The following is a 24354-nucleotide window of genomic DNA, read 5'->3' on the forward strand; positions in this document are numbered from 1 at the left end:
GATGAGTGGCATGAAGGAGCTTAGGTTGTCTGTCATCTGGAAGGAGGTGGGACAGATGAGGGTCATGTCAGAGGATATTTTGGAAGTTTTCACCTTTCAAAGGTGTGAAAAGTTTTTTGTTGTTGTTTTGTTTTTTTAAAAAACTTTTTTGTTGTAGAATCCTGGTAGCTTCAGTATCGCAGGATTAATGTCATTAAAACTTTGTGGAGGATTGTCTTGTTCTTCCTATCATGTCCTTTCCCATGCCAGTTGACTCAGAAGAGTTTCAGAAAGGTGTTACCTTCAGGTCATGTTGCAAGGAGGACGGGGTGATGCATGCAGATGACCACCAGGAATTAAACCCTGATTTAGTTAAATCCATTGTAAAAAGACTACCTAGCCAAAAAGCAGCATGTCTAGATAGTTGCTTAGTTGCCCAGTCTTTCACATTGTAATTTATGCTTTTAATTTCCTCAGATTGCTGTGGATGCCTGTGCCCCCACAAATACGCCCCTGATTCAGTCCACAGTTCACGTTAAAAGAGTAAATAATTTCTTTTCTTGTCTCACACAGATGATGAAGAGGTCTCCATTAGTGCAGATCTTGAGCCAGCTGAACTCCAGGAAAGCCCTGTGAACAACCCCACAGAGGAAAGCCTCGGTGAGCCTCCATGCATCAACACAGTGACCTCAGAAAGTACAGCTCCAGAACAGCTAAATGGATACAGTGTGAACAATACCGATAGCCCAGGGGCTGTCAAACCATCTGGGGAAGGCAACCAGAACAGCTTAAATGAAGAGCTAGCAGGAGATGGGGAGGTTGATGCGGTGCCAGTTCCTGAGCCCTTGGAATCCAACCCAGAAGAAGTGCTGCCTTCTTTGAGTGCTACGGACCTGACGGAGCAACTGGCTCTGCTGGCTTGCATGTCTCCTCCTGAGACTGAAGTTAGGGAAAATAATAAAGTCAATTTTGGTTCTCAGGGAGATGGTGGAGCCTTGACCAGCATAGAAACATTAGATATTGATGAGGTGAGTGCAGATGTATATACTGGCAAGGATCTAGAGAAGAGTCAGGAAGAAGAAGGGGCTTCAGCCCAGGAGGACGAAGACAACAAGCTACAACTAAGGACCACAGCAAAGAGGAAAAACAGGCCTTGCTCCCTGCCTGTGTCTGAACTTGAAACAGTCATAGCTTCAGCTTGTGGTGAGCCAGAGACCCCTCGCACACACTACATACGTATCCACAACCTGCTCCACAGCTTGCCCTCAGCCCAGATGATCAGTGATGGGGAAGAAGAACAAGATGGCGGTAATAGTGGGGAAAATGATGAGGAGTCTACGGTCAAGGAGGTGTTGGAGAAGGAGACAGTCAGTGAGAGTGAGACAGTGGCGGCAGAGCCTCCTCTGGAGAGTGAGGCTGAAGAGAACTTCAGCCAGGGCACGGTGCCTCCCGGGACTTCGGTTGAGCAACTCTCTAACTTAAATGAAGGGTTGTTGGATGGAGAATACCCCAGAACAGGGAGCGAAAGCGAGTCAAGCTCCAGGCCCAATGGGGACAACGAATGTGAGGCGTGCGACACCTCTTGCTACAGCCCCTCTTGCTACAGCACCTCCTGCTATAGCACCTCATGTTACAGCACCTCTTGCTACAGCACCTCCTGCTATGACAGTAACAATCGCTTCTCCAGTCATACGCGCTTCTCCTCTGTCGACAGTGCAAAGATTTCTGAGAGCACGGTCTTTTCCTCACAGGATGATGAGGAAGAGGAGAACAGTGCTTTTGAGTCAGTGCCAGATTCAGTACAGAGCCCTGAGCTGGACAGGGAGCAAGTGGATGGCTCCTCCCAGTGGCCAGATGAACTAGTAGCTCATGGTGGGAATCCACAAACAACCACAGAGGGTCTAGACACTCCAATAGCAGGTCCAAGCAGCAGAAGAGAAGGTTAGATCCTGAGAATCAATGCACAGAGCAGCCCTAATTATCTGGATGTCATGGAAGGCATCAGATAATTGAGGTTTCAGACAGCTCATGGTTTATTTCCTACGAATTTGGGGGCTGTGAGCTGGACCACATATCAGGGAGGGTTGGATAACTGACCTTGTCCTTAAAAATCCCAGCAAAACCAAATAAATTGGATGGGGAACTGTATATACAGTTTTCTGCAGATACACATGCATCATTATAAAATTGACATAAGTTCCAGTAATTATGTGACAGATCAGCATTCTCACATCCACCAACCCATTCCTTATTTCCTGGGATTGTCCCATTTCACATACCCAATGTACTGCCATGTCTCTGATAGTCAGTGAGAGGACTGACTTGTGATTCTGATGGGGCAGACCTGCTGATACATTCTAGTTAAAGATCTGAGCCAGGGTGTATATGTGATTGGTAGCTGTACACAGCCGTAAGCATGGAAAAATACGTATGTTTTCTAGTGAGGAAGGAAACCAGTTGCCTCTTACAAACCCTGTTTTCTCCCTTTTTTCTCCAATTCCTGAATAGTAAACAAATCTACTTCAGATCTCACAAACTACAGGACACCTTAGCAGAGATTTTTTTTTTCTCAGATGCTTGGCAAATGTAACTATATCAAATGAAGTTCTCATCTCCTTCACTTTCTCTAGAGATGTAAGATGTTTAAGATTACCATTGTTTGTCTTTGTAGTTTAAGTACTGTTTTTTCCCCAAACCCTTCAAATCCTTTCGTTAAATTCCTCCTTTTAGTAACTCATGTTACATAGTGGAGTTACATGAGGGTCAGATTTGGTCACTCATCTCTTCTTCAGCTTGTTTACTGTTTTTTTCAGGCTGAAGAAGTAAAGGCCTCAGCTACAGCTAAGGAGTGTGCAGCAAAGTCAAGAGGTAGTCTTTACATTCCCAAATCCTGAACCATCTGTTGCCTGACAGAGTGACATCAAATTAAAATGTCTCCAAGAGGATAACATATTTGGGGATCACTGGAAGCCCCAACCAAAGCAACTTTCCACCTTTTACTCCTCCATTCCCACTTCATTTCCCCTCACCTTCCACTGCTACAGGCCCTACTCTGGCAGAAACAGAAAGGTTGTAGGGTATCCTAAGGACTTTCTAGATGGCAATGCCTAGACAATTGTTTGCTCTACAGAGAAGAATTGATCCCAAAGAATCAAGTTCTCAGAACTGCGCAGAGGCAGAGAAACCCACTGTGAGATGGGCCTTCTTTCTTGCAGTGCAAGTTCTTTGTGTGTGGACAGCATTTCTTTGCATGTATGCCTATGGAGAGCACAAGTGTGTGTGTGTGTGAGACTGTGTTTACAGATTTAATGGTTATCTTGGGATGTGTGTGAGAGGGATTCGGAGGGAGGGTATGTTCTGCCTATGAATTTTGTGCAGCTCCAGGTTTTGTCCATTGAGCCCATATAAAGGGGCTGCAATGTTTGCAGTGGCTTTGCTTTGATTAGCCAAGAGAGAATATGTCAGAAGGGCAGCACAGCTGCTTAGTACTCTTGATATTAGCTGGATGCTTTTGTAAATGTTCACATTGTTTCGTGGTTTGGTGGCTATTACAAATGCAGTAGATGTGGTCACCTCCATCCACTCCAGGTGACTGATACTACCATGCTTCCACTGGCTTGGCGTAACTATCTTGACTAGGGGAGAGTCAATTATGGTGAGGTAAGTAAAGAAACATAGATAGATGATGTAGTAGTTGATGCCACAACACCTGTAGTAAAAGCACAATTTTTAAGGATATCAGAGACGGGCTTTTAGCATTAAGTAGTAACATATGTAATTCTGCAGTGTGTTCAAAACATGCAGCACGTATGACTGTTAGCTATGTCTGTACACAAGTAGTTTAATGAAGACATTTAAGAGGCCAAATGGTATCATCAGAACACCTAGAAGAGAGAGTATTTTTATGTAAGTGATTTTTCTCATTTCTAGATAGTGTGAGATTTTTTTTTACAATTGTACTCAAAATTGGCTTCTGCCCTCTAGCTATTGCAGAGAAACAGATACACATTTTAGGTAACTGTTTATTTTACATTTGATAGCTAGATATTATTTTTTATAGAATGCTTATTCTTAGGATGTTAAGATCCTGATATTAAAGATAGCTAAACTAGCCAGCAGATAGTGAGTTTGGCTCAGCTGAATAGTCTGCTCTGAATTTTGAAGTATCTTTGTGTAATCTTCTGGTGATATCAGAAGCAATAAACATTTTTTCACTAACCCACATCTTCACTAACCCACAGTAGCCCTGATTTCTAAGGTTTTTAAAAAGACCAGGAAGAGGTCTGAATTCTGAAACCTGTGGAGTTTTAACTTATAGGTTCCTCATTCTGATGGTTAATTCTAGGCTTAAGAATAGTTTTTCATCCTTACAATAAACTTCTTAGTTTCTTAAAAGATTCTATAAACATTGACTCTGAAGTTACTTGTTCCCATCAACAGATCAAATTGGAAATTTGCTTAGGTTCCATTATTTCATATTTGGATATACAAGCATATATACAATATTGATGTTTAAAAACTTCCTCTGCCCTGTCTATTGTGTGTCTCCTTCCCTTCTTCTCTCTCACTTCTCTATCTCAGGTCTTCCCTCTTTACCTCAGGTCCTGACTCTGTCTTGCTATCTTTTATCCTCCTCTTCTACCACCTGTCTCCTACCTGCTTCTGGTCTTTCTCTCATTCTCCTTCCTCCCACTCAAGATGGACAGTTGAATTTTGAAAAATGACTATAGAAGGGGGTGATCTGCTCTGCAGGGACTGCAAAATCCTGCCACTTCAGTCTACATATACATTTGTTCATCTGTTTTAAAAGAAGACCTTTTCTGAAAAGCAGAGAAAGCTTCAAAGGCAACTTTTAGCCTCACATTCCTCTGATGGAGTGAAATAAAAATTGGAATGGATTTTGCACGTTCTTGCCTAGTTTCTGCAGAAGCTTGAAGTTGGTTGTACTTAAACAGTACTTCTCAGAGATCAAGCCTGATTCTTCTCTCGCTTACACTTGTGTGTCTGGAGTAAATGAGTCCAGAATCTGGCCCATAGTAGTTTAGTGTTGACTAAAACCCAAGACCAGATCCTTGACTCCTTTTAATGATTCTTTGGCATATGAGTGATTATTAAAAGACTGCCTGGAATTAGGAATAACCAGAGCTGCTAGTACAGCACTAGGCTAACCTTTTTTAAAAATAAATCACTTGTTTTACAGTAGCACATTTTTTAAACCACATTGTAAAAACAGTGAATGACTGTGAATGTCTTGAATATCTTGTCCGTAGGTGATTGCCCTTTACTCCATAATTCTCAGCCAGTCAGCCAGCTTCCTTCTCTGAGGCCTGACCATCATCACTACCCAACTATCGATGAGCCTCTTCCACCAAGTAAGCTCTAGTTTTTTAATTTATTATGTTTCTCAACCTTTCCTGTTAACTGAAATGGTGTAGAGGTCAGTATGTCTTCCTAAATGACCCCCACTTGTCCTGTATATTCCTTCTCCAGAACTCAGGCAATATGCCCTTTTGTTTCCCATATTTGACCCTGACTTCAAATGTTGTCATGTTATTTTGGACAAGCTCCATAATCTCCTTCTGCCTTGGTCCATTCTCCTTAGCCAACCTTAAAATGGAAATAATAATATTCTCTTGTCTCCAGTCACTGTTGTAAGACTGGTTTGAGTGGGTATCTGTAAAGTGATCTGGAAGCCTTACAAAAAAGTCTGTGGGTGCTGTAATGGCAAAGTACTCTGTTTTTTCTGCAGTTTGTCTTCAGGTTTTTCCGTCACCAATCTCAAAGCTGTTTTGGGATGGTGCTCTCTGTGGTCCTGTGAGCTCTACTTGCAGGTCCAACAGGATCCCTTTCACAGCCAGGATGCTGCTGGGTCAGATAGCAGGCCCAAATCTGAGCAAAGAAACCCAGACTCTTGGGAAAAGGTATCTCACATTCCAGGCACTGTCTTTGGATCTGATTATCAATGAATTTTATGTTCATTGTGGATTGTAATAGGGTCTGCAGTTGACAGGAATAAAAATGGAAACAAAGTGGTGGATCAGGAGGCTGATAGTATGGGATTTTTAGCACCATATCAATTCTATATCAATTGTTGAAGGTGTTTCTACTTGTCTCCATAGCCTTTCCTTTGTATAATCCTGGAGGATTACCCTGCTTTTTGCATTATCAGGAACTGCCCAGCAGAGTGCACTCTATGCCCTGCAACGTTCGGGATCCCCTTTCAACTTCAGCACATGATTTAACCACCTAAAATGTTCAGTGCCTCAGAAAAACAACCAGGCATATAAACAAAGCACTTTATTTGCTTCAAAGCCAAGTAGGGAACACACTTATTTTGCACATGCTGCCCTTGACAAATAATTCATCATTTACCAACCATGCTGTCAGTATTCCTTATGCTGGAAATAGTCTTGATGCTGGCATCAGCTAGTCAGTAGCAATGAATGATTCAAATGCCTTTAGCCCAATGAAGTCTTATTAGAGTCCCACTGTGGCTTGTCAGTGAATGATGAAATGGGAACAGTTACCTCTGTAAACAGGCAAATATTTCTCTTCTTCCCAATCTTACCTCAACATTTTGTGAATAGGGCACATTCCCAATTAGACAACTTAGTGACAGGACACTGACAGGTTCAGGTAAAAAAAAAAAAAAAAAAAAAAAAAAAAAAAAAAAAAGCTGTGAATCCCATTTTCTACTGTTGCCAATTTAATACATTTTGTCTCTTTCTGATTATCATCCTCAAAAACCAAGTATTTCTACCATTGATTTTTACAAAGGCTGTCATGATAGGGTATAAGGACATGAAATTGGAAGTACAACAATACAGTAGTAAAGTGATATGCCTCTGTATTTGATCATTTGCATATAACATTATACTTGCAATAAAGATTGAGACTATGGACTTAAATATATTAATTCTAATAGGAATATAGAGGCTAGGTTAACTTTTTGGAGAAAAAAAAGTTGAATTAGATAATATCACTTAGTAAGACATTGCCTAAAACTGTCAATGAAATTTTAAAGTAATTTCAAAATGAAAAATACTGCCTCAATCTAGAAAATTTTCTTCTTCTAGCATTCAGTATCACCATCTCAGTGCCTTTAATGCCATTTAATACATAGATAAATAATTCTTGACTTGTGTGAAAGGAAAATACTATATATTTTAAACCTGAGTTGCGTGATCAGCTGGCTTATGTCTCACATGCAGCATTAACTTCTGACTGTAAGCACAGTTGAAGATAATTTACCATAAGCTACACATTACCAATGTTAACTGGTTAAAACCAGTTAAAACCTCTCTCCTGGAGAATCCATTGGACAGTCTTTTCTTCTCTTTTGAATAAGCCTTCTGAATATCTTTGTTTCATCATAACTCCACAACAGTTGGTCCCAGGGAGGAAATTTAATTTCAGACAAGTTTATTTGGCGACATAAGGTAAAGCAGATTTATTATTTATGTAGGAATGCATAATGTATGTATAATGAACAGTCTGAAAGTTAAGGCACATTTGAGATTGATAGAAGATCTGCAGAGTTTGTATGGCCTCATGACAGCCTTAATAGTCACCTCTTATTATGCATGTATTTGCTAATACTGCTGGAAACCCTACAGAACTGAAGCCAAGAAAAATACATGTATCCAGTTCAGAGCTGCTTTATGCTGAAGGTGTGGCTGAGCTTGGAAAGGGAAAGCAAGCATGTTTATTTTGCCCCTCCAGGATTATGGGCCTACCAGAAAATATTGCGTCTTCTGGTATAAATAAGAGCAGTTTCAGAGGCTGCTGTGAAATATGAATTGGTTGATAGAGGGGGATTGCTGGAGTACAGAACCCCATACTGTCTTGTCCCCACCCTGTGGTCCAGTGAGCGCCTACTGTGGAGGTTAGATGGAGGTTAGCTTGTGTTGTAGTCACAGTCTTATTTATCTGAAAAAAACAAAGTAACAAAAACTCAGAGGAGATTTGGCTGCTTCCTGGATCGCTTATGCCCCTGGAATAGCATGAAGGAACTTGAGCACAACTCCGAATCAGAGTCCTGTCTGTCAGTTCACCTGTCAGCCTGTTCATCTCTCTGTGCAGGCGTCCATCCATCTGTCTGCAAATCCGGTATCGTATATAGCTTCAGTGACTTCAGTGACTTACTGTTTGTCTTGTGGGAAAACAGAAAGTACAACACAGTTAGGCATACATACACAGAAGTATCAGCACCTGCTACCTTCTGACAGCTCTCCCAAATGACCAAAGGAAGCTGATAACTATTCAGCTGATCAAAAGTGCAGTTGCAAGGAGCAGTACTCATGAAGGACTGCAGTAGGTTCTGCAAAAGCCATGTGGCACATATTTCCTAATATTTTAGTATGATAATATGAGTGTTAGCCCACAGTTTCACATGTATATACATAAGCAATACCTCCAGCAGAGAGAGTATTCCAAAAATTGTAATGCAGCACCATCCGGACCTGCTGTTTTCACTGTGACCTCCGAGCTCTGAACAGGTTTATTGTGCCTAGCTCTCTAAGCCTTAAGCTTAGGAGCTCTGAGTTATGTTTAATTGGAGATACACCCATAAGCCATAGGGTTTGATTATGAGAAACACTCATCTGACTGTGTAATTGGGTAGTTTTATTCTTACTGAATGTCCATCAGCAGGCTGCAGACCATTATGACCAGTATTAATTGATGTCTTCTGTAGGTTGGCCGGAATGTGGGTCTAGTAATTGTATACAAGTCTCTAATTATCCACTGAGCTTTATTATTCTCAACTCGTTGCATGGTACTGCAATGTGGGGTGAGGCCAAGTATTTGGCCTTTGCCAGACAGCAGTAAGGAAAACGAAGATCATCTTAGTGATATTATGGTACAACATGTCAGCTTTGATCTGGCCAAGATTATTTCTATATTGCTGATGTTGCAAATGATGTGTGGCTCCAGAAGGACCATTCTCCATCTGAGGTGGCACACCTGCTGCCAGTGATAGTATGCTTGGCAAGGTACTGGCCTTCAGCCTGGCTTGCATATCAAAAGATGTCAGTCTGGCTTCCTTCCATGTGCATCTGTTTTACTTGCTGTGCCCTTTTTCACTCTATTATGTTTCAGGCATCATTTTCACTAAGCCGTGTTCTTGTTCTTGAAACATGAAACATGAAAAATGTTATTGGGAAACCTAGTCCAGTGGGAGTAACAAGGTGCCCTCTCCTTAAGATTATATAGTGATGTTCACAATGAGAGAGAGACTGCGTGTGTGTGTGTGCGTGCATGTACACCTGTGGTAAGAGTGTATGTTTTGCACCTGTAAATACAGAGGTATTTACAGTCAGCTTTAAAGAAATAATGCACATGTATGTGGCTCCCTGCTGTTTTAGTCTTACAGAAAATTCCTCCAAGGACTCCCAAAGTCCGTGTTTTCAGATTCCTGGGATTAACATGCCAGGAACAACCAGCCATAGACTTAAGACAGCCTGTAGTTGAGTGGGACCAACCCAGGTGTGGGAACTGAATTCAAACAGGGCCAGTATTCAGGGGAGGCGAACTAGTAGTTGAGACTTAGTTTCCAGACACAGCAGGGAGAGGCACAACTTCAATCCTACTCTTAGAAGGTAGGGGATAAAAAGAATGAAATCCAGTTGATCCTAAATTTGGTCATAAAAAGCCATGGAAGAAGGAATAGGTTCATCCTCACCTATGCTAGAGAACAGGGAGTCATAGTAAGGGTATGGAGAGAGAGGGAGTGTGTGCCCCAAAGGTAATTACTGTATGTGCATTTGTGTGTGAATGTGGGTGGTGGTTTGTATATAATATATGTAGCAAGTATATGTGCATATATTTGCATAGATATGTCATCAGCTGGTGAATCATTTGGAAATATGAAGTTAGCAAGTCAAATTTGTATCACTTCACACCATCCACTCAAAGCACTTCAACATATGGCTTAGTTTTCTAATTCAATTCTGAATTTCCTGTTACAAACACTTTTTATCAACATTTTCACTGCTTTTCATGCTTTTAATAATCATTTTCCACAAGCTGTCAGATTACAAGAACTTCTAATTTTCATTCATGGAACAACTTAGACTAACATTGACAGGAGACACTAATAATGAAAGGCTCAATACTGCAAACTCTCCATCTAGTTGGCATTCATCATAGCAATAGATTTCTGACACTAGTCTGTTTGTATTTATAGAGATTTCTAAATATATGCCGAACCAGGCTGTGATCACCTTTAGGTGGGGAGCTTTTGATTACTATATGTTAATTAATTCTTATGAGCCACTTCATAAAAGAGAAGAGAAATGAAGCATGTTTATTCTGAAACGTGGCAAAAAACCCCAAAACAAAAACAAAAACAAAAACAAAAAAAAAAAAAACAAAAAAACAAAAAAACATGGGATTTGAAACATTAGCTGAGATTTAATCTTTCTGTGCCGAGGGCCTATTCTGTATGGTTACCCAACCAACCAGTATAACTGATTGTAAAATATCCAGCCCTTTAAAAGTATAGCCACTGTGTCACTTGTTTTTCATAGTCTAAGGTAGTGAATTCTATAGGCTGCCTATGTGCTGTGAGTGAAGTAATATGTGCATGAATATACTGCATATACCTATATGTAGATGTGCATATAGTATATCTGTTTGAATATATACACATTGTAATATATATTACATACATATATACACATACGTAGTATTTATCTCATGTATGTATATCCACTATCTGTGTATATGTGTGTGTGTGTGTATATATACATCTCCAGCATTTAGGCTTTAGGGAAGGCATCATACTGACAGCATCTTCCTCTTTTTGTAACTGTAGATTGGGAAGCTCGGATAGACAGCCATGGCAGGGTGTTCTATGTCGATCACGTCAACCGAACCACAACGTGGCAGCGTCCCACAGCCGCAGCGACGCCGGATGGAATCCACAGGTCTGGTTCTGTTCAGCAAATGGAGCAGCTAAATCGACGGTGAGTGGTTGCATCCTGTGTTCCCTAGAGATTCATGTTCCGCCTTTTCCTCACAGCCCCAGTGGCTTTCTTCCTTCCCTATCGCATAGTATCTGCTCCCTAAGGATTTATCTTTCCTCCTTATCCAACCTGCCTGTTCCTGTCCTGGCTGCTGATCACTCTCTACTTTGCTCCCTGCTGCAAAGTACCCAAACTTGCTCACATGAGCAGGTTCATGGAGTGAGAGATGTTCCTAAGCATTTCAAATAGCAAGAAGAGGCTTTTGGAAAACCATTTTGAAAAGATTTCCAGAAGAGAACAGATGAAGTTGTTTCTACTATTCAGCTCTGAGAGTAGCATCCATGGGTCAGCCTCCAGCACCACAGTGTAGTATCTGCAGAGGTTTCTGAGCTGAATTGTTTTGAAATAATGTTGCCATATCAGTGTGACATTAACCAAGCAAATGTGGCCTGCTGAAAGGCTTGTCTCCTTTTCCAAGGCAGAGTACTGAACTAAGAGGACTGCCAACCCTCTAGACCTAGACAGACCTGCTTAGTGTTGCACTGGGCCCTGTAAATCCGTCAGTTTGTTCAGAGCTAGCTCAGGTATCTCTAACATAGCATGCATTTTCCACTTAGTTTGAGTACTCCACACATATATTTGTTTATCATTTCCTACTTATGCTTGCTTTTCAGATTGGATTTAGGAGGAAAGAGAAAAAATAGACAGCTGGGCAAAAATCCTCCCTTTTACTTGAGAAAAGGGTTTGTTTTGTTTTGTTTTTATTCCCTGCATTACAGTAATGTAATGATATAGTTTATTTTCTAGACAAGCAAGACTGAAATTATATTCTAATCATAGAATGTAAAATGCCACAAACGTTTTGAGGTTTTCTCTGTATTAAAAAAAAAAAAAAAAAAAAAAAAAAAAAAAAAAAGATCGGGAGCTAAGAGAAGGATACAGAGTTTCGAAGTATTCTTTCCTTAGTGCAGAATAGTTTGGGAGTAACTGCATCATTTGTAAGGAGAACAGAGTCCTAAATGACATTGACTAGAAAATTCTGTAACTTTTTGAGAGCAAATGAGCCTTCTGGAAATGATTATTGTGCACAGTAAGTTGACACCATCAACACATTCTTGAGGAATTTCTTTCTTTTCTTTTTCTTCCAAATTCATTATTTTGGATGGTATTTCACACCATATATTATTTCTTGTAGAGGTGAAAGAACCTGCTCAGTCTTTGTTTCCATTGTAGCTTTTCTCAGATTGTGTCAAGCTGCCATGTTAACATTAAAGGAACAGAACTGGATATTTCTAGTAGGCTCTTTGAAGGGATTTACATGGTTCTTCTCTACCATTTATGGTTTGTCTTTAAGAAAGATTTGGATCATGTTAAAAGTCAGATGGTTTGATTGTAAGCAAGTTATCTGACACAGAAAGCTCTGTTCAGAATGTAATTGAGAGCTTTTTTTTTTTTTTTTTTTTTTTTTTTCCCCATGCAAGCCCAACATAGCCAGTAGTAAATGTTTGTGAATGTCTGCATAGGAACTTACCATTCTGTTAGCTGACATGGGTTAATCAGTAATAGATTAATCCGTAAACCAGCTATCTCAGATCTCAGCAGAGAATCCAGAGTAGGCATTGCCTTTGTAACCTCCCTGATTCAAACTTTATTCTTCCATATATTCATGTAGGCTGCCTAGCTTTCTTGGATATGACTTGTTTATCACTAATTTGGTTTGAGAATTAACCGTTGATGTATTGTTCTTTCTATCTCTTGATATTTTCAGTATTCAGATACCCAGTTACAGAGTGAGAAGCATAGGAAATGTTCAGTAGTGGCATAGCTCTCCTCGCCTAAGTTTCAGTAGAGACTAAACACTTTACAGATTAATAAATGCAGACTGCCATGGCTTCTCCAGATAGATGAAAAAAATTATGATTCTGTACTCTCTGCCAAGAAGCTTCTAAAATTAAAATTTAAAAATACCTTTTTAGAATAGGAAGGTCTCCTATTGTTCCCAAGTTTGGGTAGTTGAACAGAAACATTTTTTAAGAATCCAATGAAAGAGATTTTTACTGAACATTGCAATGATTTCAACCAAACTGAGTATTTCTGAAGTGGAAAGGCATTTCTATATTTTCAACCTGATTTTTATAAGTTTAAAAATTGTCATTGTCCTAAAGCTGATTTCATATATTTAGAGTTCTCCAGATTTGGGGCTTATGAGGAAAACAACTTTTCCTAAATGATTATTTAAAAGCACTACAGAAGATCAGGCTTTAAGCATTCATTTTACAAATATTCTTCTGTTGTATTTCAAGCTTCATTCTTTGAAACAATCTTCAGCAAACACACCAGAAAATCATTTTAGGCAAAGAAGCAGCAAACACAGACCTTGCTGATAGACTTAGCAGCAGCCTGAACTTTTGCTCCAGGCTCAGACAAAATGGGACTCAAATCCTTTTGGCAATTCAAAAAAACTTGGCCATTTTTCTTTTTAAACCAATCTGCTCACTTGTCAGCTTCCTGATTTCATATGGGAAAGGGAATGGAAAGACCAAAATATTACTAGGGAGCTTGGTATTTCCAGCCCTGCCAAAACCGCAAAGCTTTGGAAATTCAGCTTGAAAAAACCTCATAGCTGTGGTTGTTCAAATCCAAGAGCCTAGTCCCGCTTTACTTCAGTGCTCAAACCTTCCTATTAGCTCTACTGGTCATTCGGGGATATAGGGAATGCAAAACTGAAATGCAGGCTTTGGGCAAGCTCCAAAGAAACATCCCTACTTTTTATTTTAAAGAGCCTTGCTCATTTTCTACAACCCTACCTGAACTTGCGTGCTTGTTACCAAAGCAGATAACAGCCATTGCTGTTCAAACTCTGTTGGAAAGATACTATGCAGTGTAGGTGCATGTGCAGCTAGACTTGTCTTTGTATTATTTTGAGAACTAATAAATAGCAAATTGTAATCATATAGTTAAGACAGCCTCTGTGTGTTATTTCTAAACCTCTCTTTCTTTGACAAATCACTTTGAAAGGAGACTGAAATTACCAGAGGCATTCCCAGAGCTTTTACCTTTTCAACGTTTTCTCCAATTACTTTGGCATTTTCTGGTATTTATATAAGACAATTTTATAGTATTGAGACCAAAAAAAAAAAGTAGCCTTTTGTTGGCATACAGCTAACATTACTGTTTAAAATTTGCCAGTAGGGATTTGCTGCCATCTAATTAAATTGAAGCTATTTTTTTATATGTGCTGCTTATATCCCTTGAATATATGAACTCCTTCTTTTTTCCCCTTGCTATTGCATGTGGGTGTTGTAAAACTCCTCCAGTGTTGGAATGGAAAGTTCATTCAGTTAGCCTGCAGTCAAGTGAATAAAAATGTAAAACACGGGTCTAAAACAAAGGGGCAGAACAGCTGAGGTAAATTTATGCTGCTGTGAAATCTACTTTTCAAATTTTACATGCTAACTTAAAAACAAAATGCCCAGTCTTTTTAAAAAATCTTCTAAAAATGCTGTTTATTGAGCTATCAAAGCATACATTAAATGTAGTTTTAAATGACTTTAATTACTGCAGGAAAATACATTGTACTGTGTAAGTTTAGTATAAATCTCTTGAATTTTAGTTATTTTTCTTAATTATCTCCAACCCCTCTGCCCGAGGTCAGGTTGGAGTGAGCTACTGGCTTTGCTGTCTGTTGAGAGTTATATGAAAGCTAAAACCTAACTGCTTGTCTTTAATGATCCCATGTCACTTCGAGGAACTCATTCCTGACCAACTCCTAATTTGGAATAAAGTACGCGTTAACAAATAGAGGGAGAGAGGAAGAAAGGAAAATGTACACGTCAGAAGATGAGCTGATGAAAGAAAAGACAACATAAGTCAGTAAAAAGAGAGATCAATGATACAGGATCAGATTAGATGCAGCCAGTAGAGCTATCCCAATTTATATTGGTATGGGAATGCAATCCAGAAATAAAGATTAAAAATATCAGGGTGGAGTTAAAGCTACTTAAAATAATTAAGAGAGCCTTTTTCCTTTTTTTCCCTCTTTCTTTTCTCTCTTTCTTTCCATCTTTCTTTTCTCTCTCTTTCCTTTCTGTTCTCTTTCTTTCCGTCTTTTCTCTCTGTCTTTCCTTTGTTTCTCTTGCTTTGTTTCACTCACTTTCTCCCTATGTTTTTATTTTTCAATATGTAAAAAGACTTGTTATATTCATAGATTGCTAGTAAAACCAAAGAAATCTTAATCTCCCATTTTATTCATCTGTTTTTGTGGGTGAACATATTAACTTGAATTTGTTTTTTGTAGTGCCTATTTGAAACACTCCAGGTTATTCCCACCGCCTAGTATATACTTTAATCCTGATCTAGTAGCGTGTTTAAGATAGAGCTCTTTTCTAAGGCCATGAACAGTACTGTTGTCATCAGTTAATATGGAAATTAGTTCCATAATTAATATGTAAATGACATTATAGAGTTTTAAAGCTGCTTGCAGGTTTTAGTTCAGCATTTATTTCTGTCTTCCTCACTGTTTCATTTTCCTTACTCTGCAACAAGGTATCGCCCAACTCAAGCTGAATACCCCATCCCACTAATTTCCAGAAATATCATAACACTTGCATCCTCACACTGCTCACTCAGTTCCTGTGTTACATCCTATTCTCCTTTTCTGTATGTGTCGTATCAGTTAGACTGTAAGTTCTTTGAGCTTACACTACCTGCCAGTCTGAGTGCCCTACTACCTGCCACAACAGAAGTATTCTTAATGGGTGGCTATGCAGTGTCATGATAAGCACATGGTCAGCACTCATTAGCCTTCTCCTTTTTAGAGTTGACATGTGCATCCAATATTGTAATAAGCAAGACTGAAGGGTACTCAGTACATCACAGGATTGATCCTTACTTGATTGGTTATGTTACCATAAGACTAAGTGAGAGGGGGAACCATGATCCACTGCTATTTTTAGGTGCCAGACATCCAGGTGATTGAAATGGAAGCCTAATGGTAACTTGTAGTCTTAAATACCACTGTAAGTGTGACCTTGAACTCTTCTTGCCTTGTGCTCTCTGTTGCAGCCATTTGTTAATCAGTTTAAAATGCCACATTTGCAATGTAATGGTTGGTCCAGGTCTGAAGAGCTGCATCACCTGAAGAAGAAAAGAGTTAGGCATATTCTTATTCAATTATTCCTTTCTCTGAAAATATGCAGATACCAAAATATCCAGCGAACTATTGCAACAGAGCGGACTGAGGATGATGCAGTAGTTAACAACAGAGTGGAAAGAGTTATCACTGGAGGAGGAAGTGACTCTGAGGCAGAGCCTTCCCAGCCAAGCTCAGGTATGGGGAACAAAACCATTCAGTGGCATGTTCATGGTATTCAGTTCTGGGGAACTCCGCAGAAACTGCTTGAAAGAGATGTAACTCTGAAGCTACAGGTACAAGTCAGATATGAAAGGCTTCAGTATTTTTAACAACAACTAACACAGACAAAGTATTTTTACTTTAGTAAAGGGTTATTTGAAGTGAAAATAGAGAAGGCAGCAAATTTTTTCAGCTCAGCTGTTGCAAAAGCTGCACTATTTTATTTTTACTGCAGTATGATTTTGATCTTAGGGGCCTTGCCTTCTAAGGACAGTTTATTTGCCCTGGGATAGCTTTTCCACTGCAACATTTGCCCATGTGGTTGCACCTGCAGTTGCCCTGGCATTGAATATAGAATACTTTTATTTTTAAGGCTGCAGTTCTGTGGTAGCTGTGAGCTGATTGAAGTGTGGGCTACCACTGAAAGAGCACAGTTACCTCTTTGCTCATCACTAACTCATGTGACAACATGCTATATCAGAGCAGAGAGCAGATCTGGCTGAAAACAACCCTTTTATCTTGTGGCTAGTAGAGTTTACAGCCAGATCAATTCTCTCATCTGGCTCTTTATGCGACTAGACAATGACTAGTAACAGTACAAAAGAGGAGAACATGTACCAAGGAACCGGACAGGATGGCAGAGAGCTGTTCCAATCTTTTTGGTGGTAGTCACACTTAAGTTTTCTTTAGAATTCTGGAATCAGAGCCCAAGTGTTCTGTTGGAAGTTAAAAAATACAAACAAGAACAAAAAACCCCACAGCAATCAGACTAGTGCCCACTAGGCAACTTACGGATACCTAGAAATAGGTATCTGCTTTGTTGGAGAACTTATGCCACCAAAATGAATGGCAAATAGCAGTTTGGTGAAATATTCAGTTTTGTCCATTTGTTAGCCTCACTCCTTAGGTGCTTTTAGCTTGAAAATCTGTTTTGACCAAGAATGTTTAATGTTTGATGTTCAAACCCTCTTTGCAATCCTTTGTATTGCATCTTATGGGAGCCTTTTACCTACATTGACTCCTATGGGGAGAACCCAGTCCTCTCTTTTAGCAGCTGAGATGGAAATGAGGTACACATTGTATTATTATTATTTATATGGCAAGTAATATTTTATATCAGTTACATTATTTACTATCATAGCCTATGTAATAGAAAAGTAACTTACTGGAAATTGCTCTAGTAAGTATTTAGGTCAATTTATTATGTAACAATCCCTTTTTTATTTTCACCTCAAAGAGCTAATGAGTATACTATGTCATCTTACATGATTAGTAAAAGGCCCTTGCTGTGTTTATTGTTCTGTCTTTTAGGAGAAAAAGATGATATCGTATATAATGCCAAGAATTAAAAGATTAAGGGGAGATACAAACCACATTAGAATAAGACAAAGCTGCAGTATGATACACTTGCCTTCCTATTTAAAAAGAAAATTTAAAAGGAAAATATCAAAAGGAATACCATTTATGCACGCTTATCTACATTCTAAACTAGTATAAATCAGTTTAACTGCAGCCATGGATGTGGCCAGCTGTCTTAAGTGGATGGAATAATATGATGTGTCTAGAATTAAAAATATCAACTATATATATATATATATATAGTTGATAAGAAGAAATAATGGGAATCCACATTTATTCTCTTGATGATGTCTAAATCCAATTTCTTTGGTCTGCAAATGAGAGTTGGCTTGTGTTAGAAAATACCAGGACTGCATACTCAAGCCATAATTCTACAATGGAAAGCATTTAGTGGAGGTTAAGAAATTCCCACCTCTGCAGGGATCTTGTTCTTAGATACTCAGTTCTGCTCCTGTGCTTCCATGTCAGCTTGTTGACAGAAGGATTCATGAATTGATACAGATTAAAAATAATCCCTTGCATCTGTTTTTTTTTCTTCTTACCACATAAGTCCCCAAAACTATGGACTTACAGTCATGCCATTGTGTGATGCTTTGCATCAAGAACATGGAATTGAGTAGCTGAGCAGGGGACTTCCTTAACGCAGCCTTGCTACCAAATGCTTTGTGCTGGTGAACCCCTCAGGCTGTTTTGGAAATCAGCTCTTCCCTCTGAAATCAGCCATGGGGAGAACAACACTCAGTATTTGGCTAACAGTACTGAAACAAACCCTCAGCTGGTAAAAACTGTTATGATCACATTGACATACAGTGTCAATGCAAACAGCAGTGGATATGACCCACTGTTTTATAACATGCAGTGTAGAAAAACATCCAGGTCCTGCCCTACCACTCTCAGCTCTGCAGCACTAACCATCAGGAGAACATCTGCTATTTTGCCAGTAGGCTTGTCTTGGAAACACAAAGGTGCATTGACAGGGTGGTGACATTCTTATACAGTTGCTTCTGTGACCATGCGATAAAAGTTGAATAATAGACTGCATTGTCTGCTACGTTAATAAGATTTGCTTTTTTTTTCACCCCTCCCAGAAATTAGGAGGGAAGGTTCCCTTTCTCCTGTGAATTCTCAAAAAATCACCTTATTGCTGCAATCTCCAGCTGTAAAGTTCATCACCAATCCTGAGTTCTTCACTGTGCTGCATGCAAACTATGTGAGTAATTATGATTTGCTGTCTCACACTATTGTCTTCCTAGTCCAAAGACTGAGCCTTATGCCTTCCCTGAGAATGAACAGTGAATTTAAATTGCCTGACTCAGGGTTCAGTTGTCCTTTCTGAGCACCAGATGAGATTGAGCACAGCATAGACAGGCTGCTCCAAAGAAACTTTTGCTGAGATTCTACTTCATACAGGGAATTCTCTGGCATAAAAGAAGCTCTTGCCTAATTAATATTATCCTTCCAGAGTATGCAGGAAACCTTGGTTTGTGCTTAGTTGATTCTGTTTTCTTTTGCTGAATGGCTTGATGGTATTGCCTTTGGAACCATATTCATGAGAAATCTTATTCAGATGCTACCAAATCTTAGGGAAATAGAGGGCAAATTTCTTATCTGCAGTTTGCAGAAACTCCCAAGAAACAGGTGGGCATAATCTGTCAAGCAGTGAAGGAAATTGAGTTGAGTCAAGATAAGAATCGAATCCTCAAAAATATAGATTTTTTTTTCCAGAAATGCAACAAATCTGCATATCTCCTTGCAAACCTCATATGCACTAGAAGAAGTTAAAAGGTAAGTCAGTCAGAAAATAGCAATAAGGGAAATCTCACAAGGAGATGTAGTTACCAGGTTTCAGTCCTAGCTTTCTGTGTCTTGGAGGCAGTTCAGCTAGGCATACACATATGACTTCTGAATCTTTGGAAAATCCTCCTTTCCTGGATAGAATAACCTTTCTTTTTGAAAGGAAAAGAAATTAAAATTAAAAGTAAGAGTTGTCTCAGTGCAAGTCTTTCACAAAAGACAGCCATCCTATTCTGGCTCTAATGCTGTGCAGGTTGATGCCAGTTGCCCATCTCCAGTTCTCTGGCAGAGATTATTGCCCCTGAAACCTTGCAGAGGAAGGGATATATTAGCTCATCTGACTTCAGCTGAAGTAGGTTGTGGAGTGCACATAATGTCTTCCACTGACAGGGTGATATATGATGATTTATAGCTAGAAGCAGTATCATTTTCCTTTGGCATAGTTTTTTGAGAAATGAGCAACTGATTCCATAGTGGTACACAAACAGCTCACGAGAGACTGGGTCCCAGCTTCACTTCTCACTAAAATAGAAAAAGCCAAAAGAGGCTTTCAGTTCAAACTTACAAAGTTGTCCTTAACATGTGAGCCAGAATAATCTGTTAAAACATCTGTCAAATAGTCATACAGATGCCACTTGTACAGAAATAATGGCCCACATTACTTTTGGCTTAACACAGTTGTAATATTTTAACCACAAGCCCCTATTAAAATTTAGAGCTATTAATTATGCCAATGAAGTTTAGAATGGAAAATATTATCCAGCAGTTAGAACTAAAATGGAAAGGCTCTCATTTTGCAGATATTTTATTCCCATGGAAGGCTAAAACTACATTATATTTTGGTTTACCTAGTGCAGCTAAAAGATACTCAGTCACTGATCAAACACTAGATCAAAATATAGCTTCTTATGGAGTAGACTAGGACCTCAGCAATTTGTGACCACAGAGCTTTCTTAGGTTATAACTTGGGTTGAATCTTCAAGGCAGAGATCGTATCTCTGTGATTTCACAACATTTACCAATACTTACCGTAGTTAGGGACCTTGTGCCACAAAGGGTATTCTCTTTTCAGTACTACCACCAATATAAATCATTATGTAATAAAAATAATACTTGTAAATGTTTTCTTATATTGTAGTGGTTAAATGGATTAAAAATACACAAATTGAGAACTCGAAGTTCTTAGGTCAGATTCTCTGAGTTAACTTCCCTGGAGACACAAATCCTTCAGTGACTCGTTAGTGCCCCAGAAGACAGAGAGTGCATGAAATGCTTTGTATAGTGTAACCAAAGCTCTAGTGATTAATTACATTTTTTGAGCTGGCCAGTAGAACCAATGCACTGATTTTCTCTCCAGTAAAAAGCTCAGAAGATATGCAGGTTTTTGTAAAGTTTTTATACCCTGATTGAGGAACATTTCTCCTGAAGTAAAAGGTCCAAAGAGTAGGCTGTGGATTAAAAAAAAAAAAAAAAAAATGGATTTTGTGTTGCTGTATCATTGAATACATTGTGGCAACCAGATCAGCACAAACTCACTCAGCTCTGCATCAGTGCATATTCCTGCAAGGGTATAGTTAATGTCCATTGGAAGATACAATGAGCTGCCCCGAAGATGGTGTTCATTTGACTCATGAAAATATATCTATCTGACATGCTTTGTGGTGAGTACAGAAAGAAGTATGCAGTTCCAGGGAACTATTTATATCTTCTGAGACAAGAAATTTTAATTGTCTGTATCTGACCTATAACTAGGAAGTGACCCTAAGGTGACAAGCTCAGATGAAGACATCTGTACTGCAGTCCTCTAGAGTTGATGAATCCTATCACGAGCACCTTAATTTGAATTACAGCATATATACATTTTCACAGCTGCCCTTCCAACTGTCTGGAATCATCTAGTCACACAACCAGTGTTTCGCTTGGACTATGAAAGCAATGTGATAAACACAACTACATGTACAGTGAGTGTATGGTGTCTCAGCTGACTGTCTTCTAGCAGTGCAATAGGAGGCAGTTTGCAAGCATACTGTGCATTGTGTGTGGGATGTTTGTATTTGCAGAATGTATTTCTTTCTTCTAGGTGTTCATATGAAATAGTCATTGAAATTACTGAAATGAAGTGAAGGTTGGTCTTGAATTTAATGGGATTTGTTTCAGTTCTTTGTTTCAGTTCTTTAGATATACATCTCATGGAACATCCATATGTGTTCTTTTGACATTGGAACATTGTTTTCCATCTCACAGAGTGCCTATCGAGTCTTCACTAACAGTACCTGCTTGAAGCACATGATTCTGAAGATTCGTAGAGATGCTCGCAATTTTGAGCGCTATCAGCACAACAGAGACCTGGTAAATTTTATCAACATGTTTGCTGATACCCGACTGGAACTTCCTCGGGGCTGGGAGATCAAAACTGACCAACAGGGCAAGGTAAGAGTGTCGGCAATGTTTATCACATTTTGCACGGCACATCAGACTATGTGATCATTCAGGGTTCTTTCTTGACTCCAAATTGGTGATGTTTTGGTTTAAACAATACGAGCAGCAAGCAAGGTTATTTTAAGAGCAGAAAAATACTTTAAGAACAAATGCTTCATTACATAGTGGTAACTCTCTAGCTTTCTGTGGCCAGGGCAGTGTTGGACTAACAAAAAAATTTCAGCTAGATTTTAGATCTGTTGTCACTGCAAAATTTGGCTCAGTGTCTCTACCCCCATGACGCTTTGCTGGGTGACTTCTGGAACTATCACATAGATATCCTTGATAATTTTATGCTCTTCTGCCACGTTTATCTCACGGTCATTACGTACGGTTTTTAGCCTTATAGCATCAAGTATTTCCTGTGAGCTATTCTAGCTTAGTCTGGAAAGTATTCTTTGCAGATACCCTCCACAGTTTTTGCCTGAAGAGGAGGCTTCAGGCACCCAGTCGCTGGTGGTTTACAGTTTATAATCCCATACTATTGTCACAGTGTTGACTATCTTCTTACAAAAAACATGTTTCATATGTGTTACAGTCCTTCTTCGTTGACCACAACAGTCGTGCTACCACTTTCATAGATCCCAGAATCCCACTACAGAATGGTCGTCTCCCTAATCACCTGACACATAGGCAACACCTTCAGCGACTTCGGAGCTACAGTGCTGGAGAGGTAACAGTGATAATTGCTACAGCTCTTTGCTATTGTTACAGCTCTTTTTGACAGTAATCTTCTGTAGAAGTACAGATGCTTCATATTTTGAAGTGTTTAAATAGATTATCTTCTGAATTTTTATTTTCCAAGGGAAGTGAGGGGTCTTTTCTTTCTAAATGGTTTATCTAAGAGTCTACTGGTAATGAAAGTTTATATTTTGACTCCTTTCAAAATAAAATAATAAATCAATAAAGCTAAATAATTGAAATGAAATCATGACAAAATAGATTTTTGATTCTGATTTTTTTAATATCCTGGCCTTGTTTTAGTAAAGGCTAATCGTACATTATTTTTATAGCCTGATACTTTAGCAGCCGCAAACCTTTCTTCATTCCCTGCTGTGATCCTGTTCTCTGAAAATATATGCTCCGTAGCTAGTATAGTAATGCACACTGAGGTTTGCTTCCATAGCCTTCAAATCAGGCTAAACAAGCCAGTATTTCACAGGGATGATTTTCACCACTGAGCAGCATGGGCAGGATGACAGAAGCATAAATCCAATTGCTGTATTAGGAGGCAAAAGTACCAGCAGACAGACTGTTCTTGTAGAAAATTAATACAGGCGAGAATTTGTAAGAGAGTTAACATTAAAATTTACTATAGCAGGATCAGTTTGAATACTTCCTACTGCCAAAGGTACTTGGAATCAGGAGCGGGGTAGGGTGTCAAGTCAGTATTTCAAGACCAAAGGCAGACCCAGCATAAGCAGCTCGGATGGGTTTTCCCCATCTTGGGTGAATACAGCAAAATATTTTCAGCAGATAGAAATGAATTAATGAGTCTGTTTCCATCACATCATCTCCCCACTTAGCAGCTTCCTTCTGGCAATATCCTACAGTTTAGTGTTGCTAATTCTGTTACTGATTTAAGTCATGTGAATGTGAAAATCACCCTCATGATGATTCAGATTTGGGCCTCTGTTTGCCCGTGGCTTGCTTATGTATTCACCCAGTCAGGAGCAGAAACACTGCTGAGTGACTCAGCAAACCTAGCATAAAAATATACTTTATTCTGGTAGTAGGGCTGGCAAAGAACAATTTACAGTAAACCCAAAATGTCATTTACAGCAAAGGGAGTGAAAAGAGTTGAATACTTTTGAGAGATGACTCTGAGGAAATTGCAAACTCTTCGTAAAATCTAACACAGATTGGCACAATTTGCCTAAGCCCCAGTGCAAGGAGTGAAATGGGGCCTTCTGTCTGGTCAGCCGTCAATGCTGGCACCTTTCCCTCGCTGCTCATGGGGCCCAGACTCAGGCTGTATCCCATGCTGGAACTGGCTTCTACAGCCATGTCATAGGCACTAGCTTCCCTTCTGGGAGCATCTGCTGCTCCACCGGAAGGGCTCCCGTTGATTTCCACAGACTTTGGATCAGTGCTTAAAAGCCCACCATTCACAAGGAAAAGATTCAACCCATTGCAACATTTATCAAGAGCTATGTGTTCCATGCCCTTTCTTTCAAGCATATTTGGATGTTCTTTTGTCCTGTAAATCATGTCTGTATGAACACACTCAAGGCTTTGTCCTGGCCATGTGTCAGCTGTCTACGGTCCAGCTGGTTTCTTTGCAGAGCAGGTGGTGTTGCCTCTGGAATCTGTCACCAGGACTGAATCTATCAGCAGGGCTGTATGAAGGACCAAGAAAAAAAACCACCAGTCTTAAGCATTACGTACAGGTGCCAAATGAGCATGAAGGGGAATGAAACAGTG

The 24354-nt window shown here is 39.5% G+C and overlaps 1 protein-coding gene across 1 annotated transcript in view; it reads left to right on the forward strand.

Annotated features, from left to right (window-relative positions):
- The window catches only part of HECW1 (HECT, C2 and WW domain containing E3 ubiquitin protein ligase 1), a 177678-nt gene that overhangs the window by 104299 nt on the left and 49025 nt on the right, over positions 1-24354 (forward strand). The window contains exons 8-14 of the mRNA XM_062567920.1: positions 553-1920; positions 5250-5351; positions 10796-10946; positions 16145-16275; positions 18747-18868; positions 21697-21882; positions 22469-22603. Of these exons, the coding sequence (XP_062423904.1) occupies positions 553-1920; positions 5250-5351; positions 10796-10946; positions 16145-16275; positions 18747-18868; positions 21697-21882; positions 22469-22603 (2195 nt within the window). The remainder of the gene's footprint in view (positions 1-552; positions 1921-5249; positions 5352-10795; positions 10947-16144; positions 16276-18746; positions 18869-21696; positions 21883-22468; positions 22604-24354) is intronic.

The sequence above is a fragment of the Rhea pennata genome, chromosome 2, assembly GCF_028389875.1.
Source record: "Rhea pennata isolate bPtePen1 chromosome 2, bPtePen1.pri, whole genome shotgun sequence".
NCBI classification, from domain to species: Eukaryota; Metazoa; Chordata; class Aves; order Rheiformes; family Rheidae; genus Rhea; species Rhea pennata.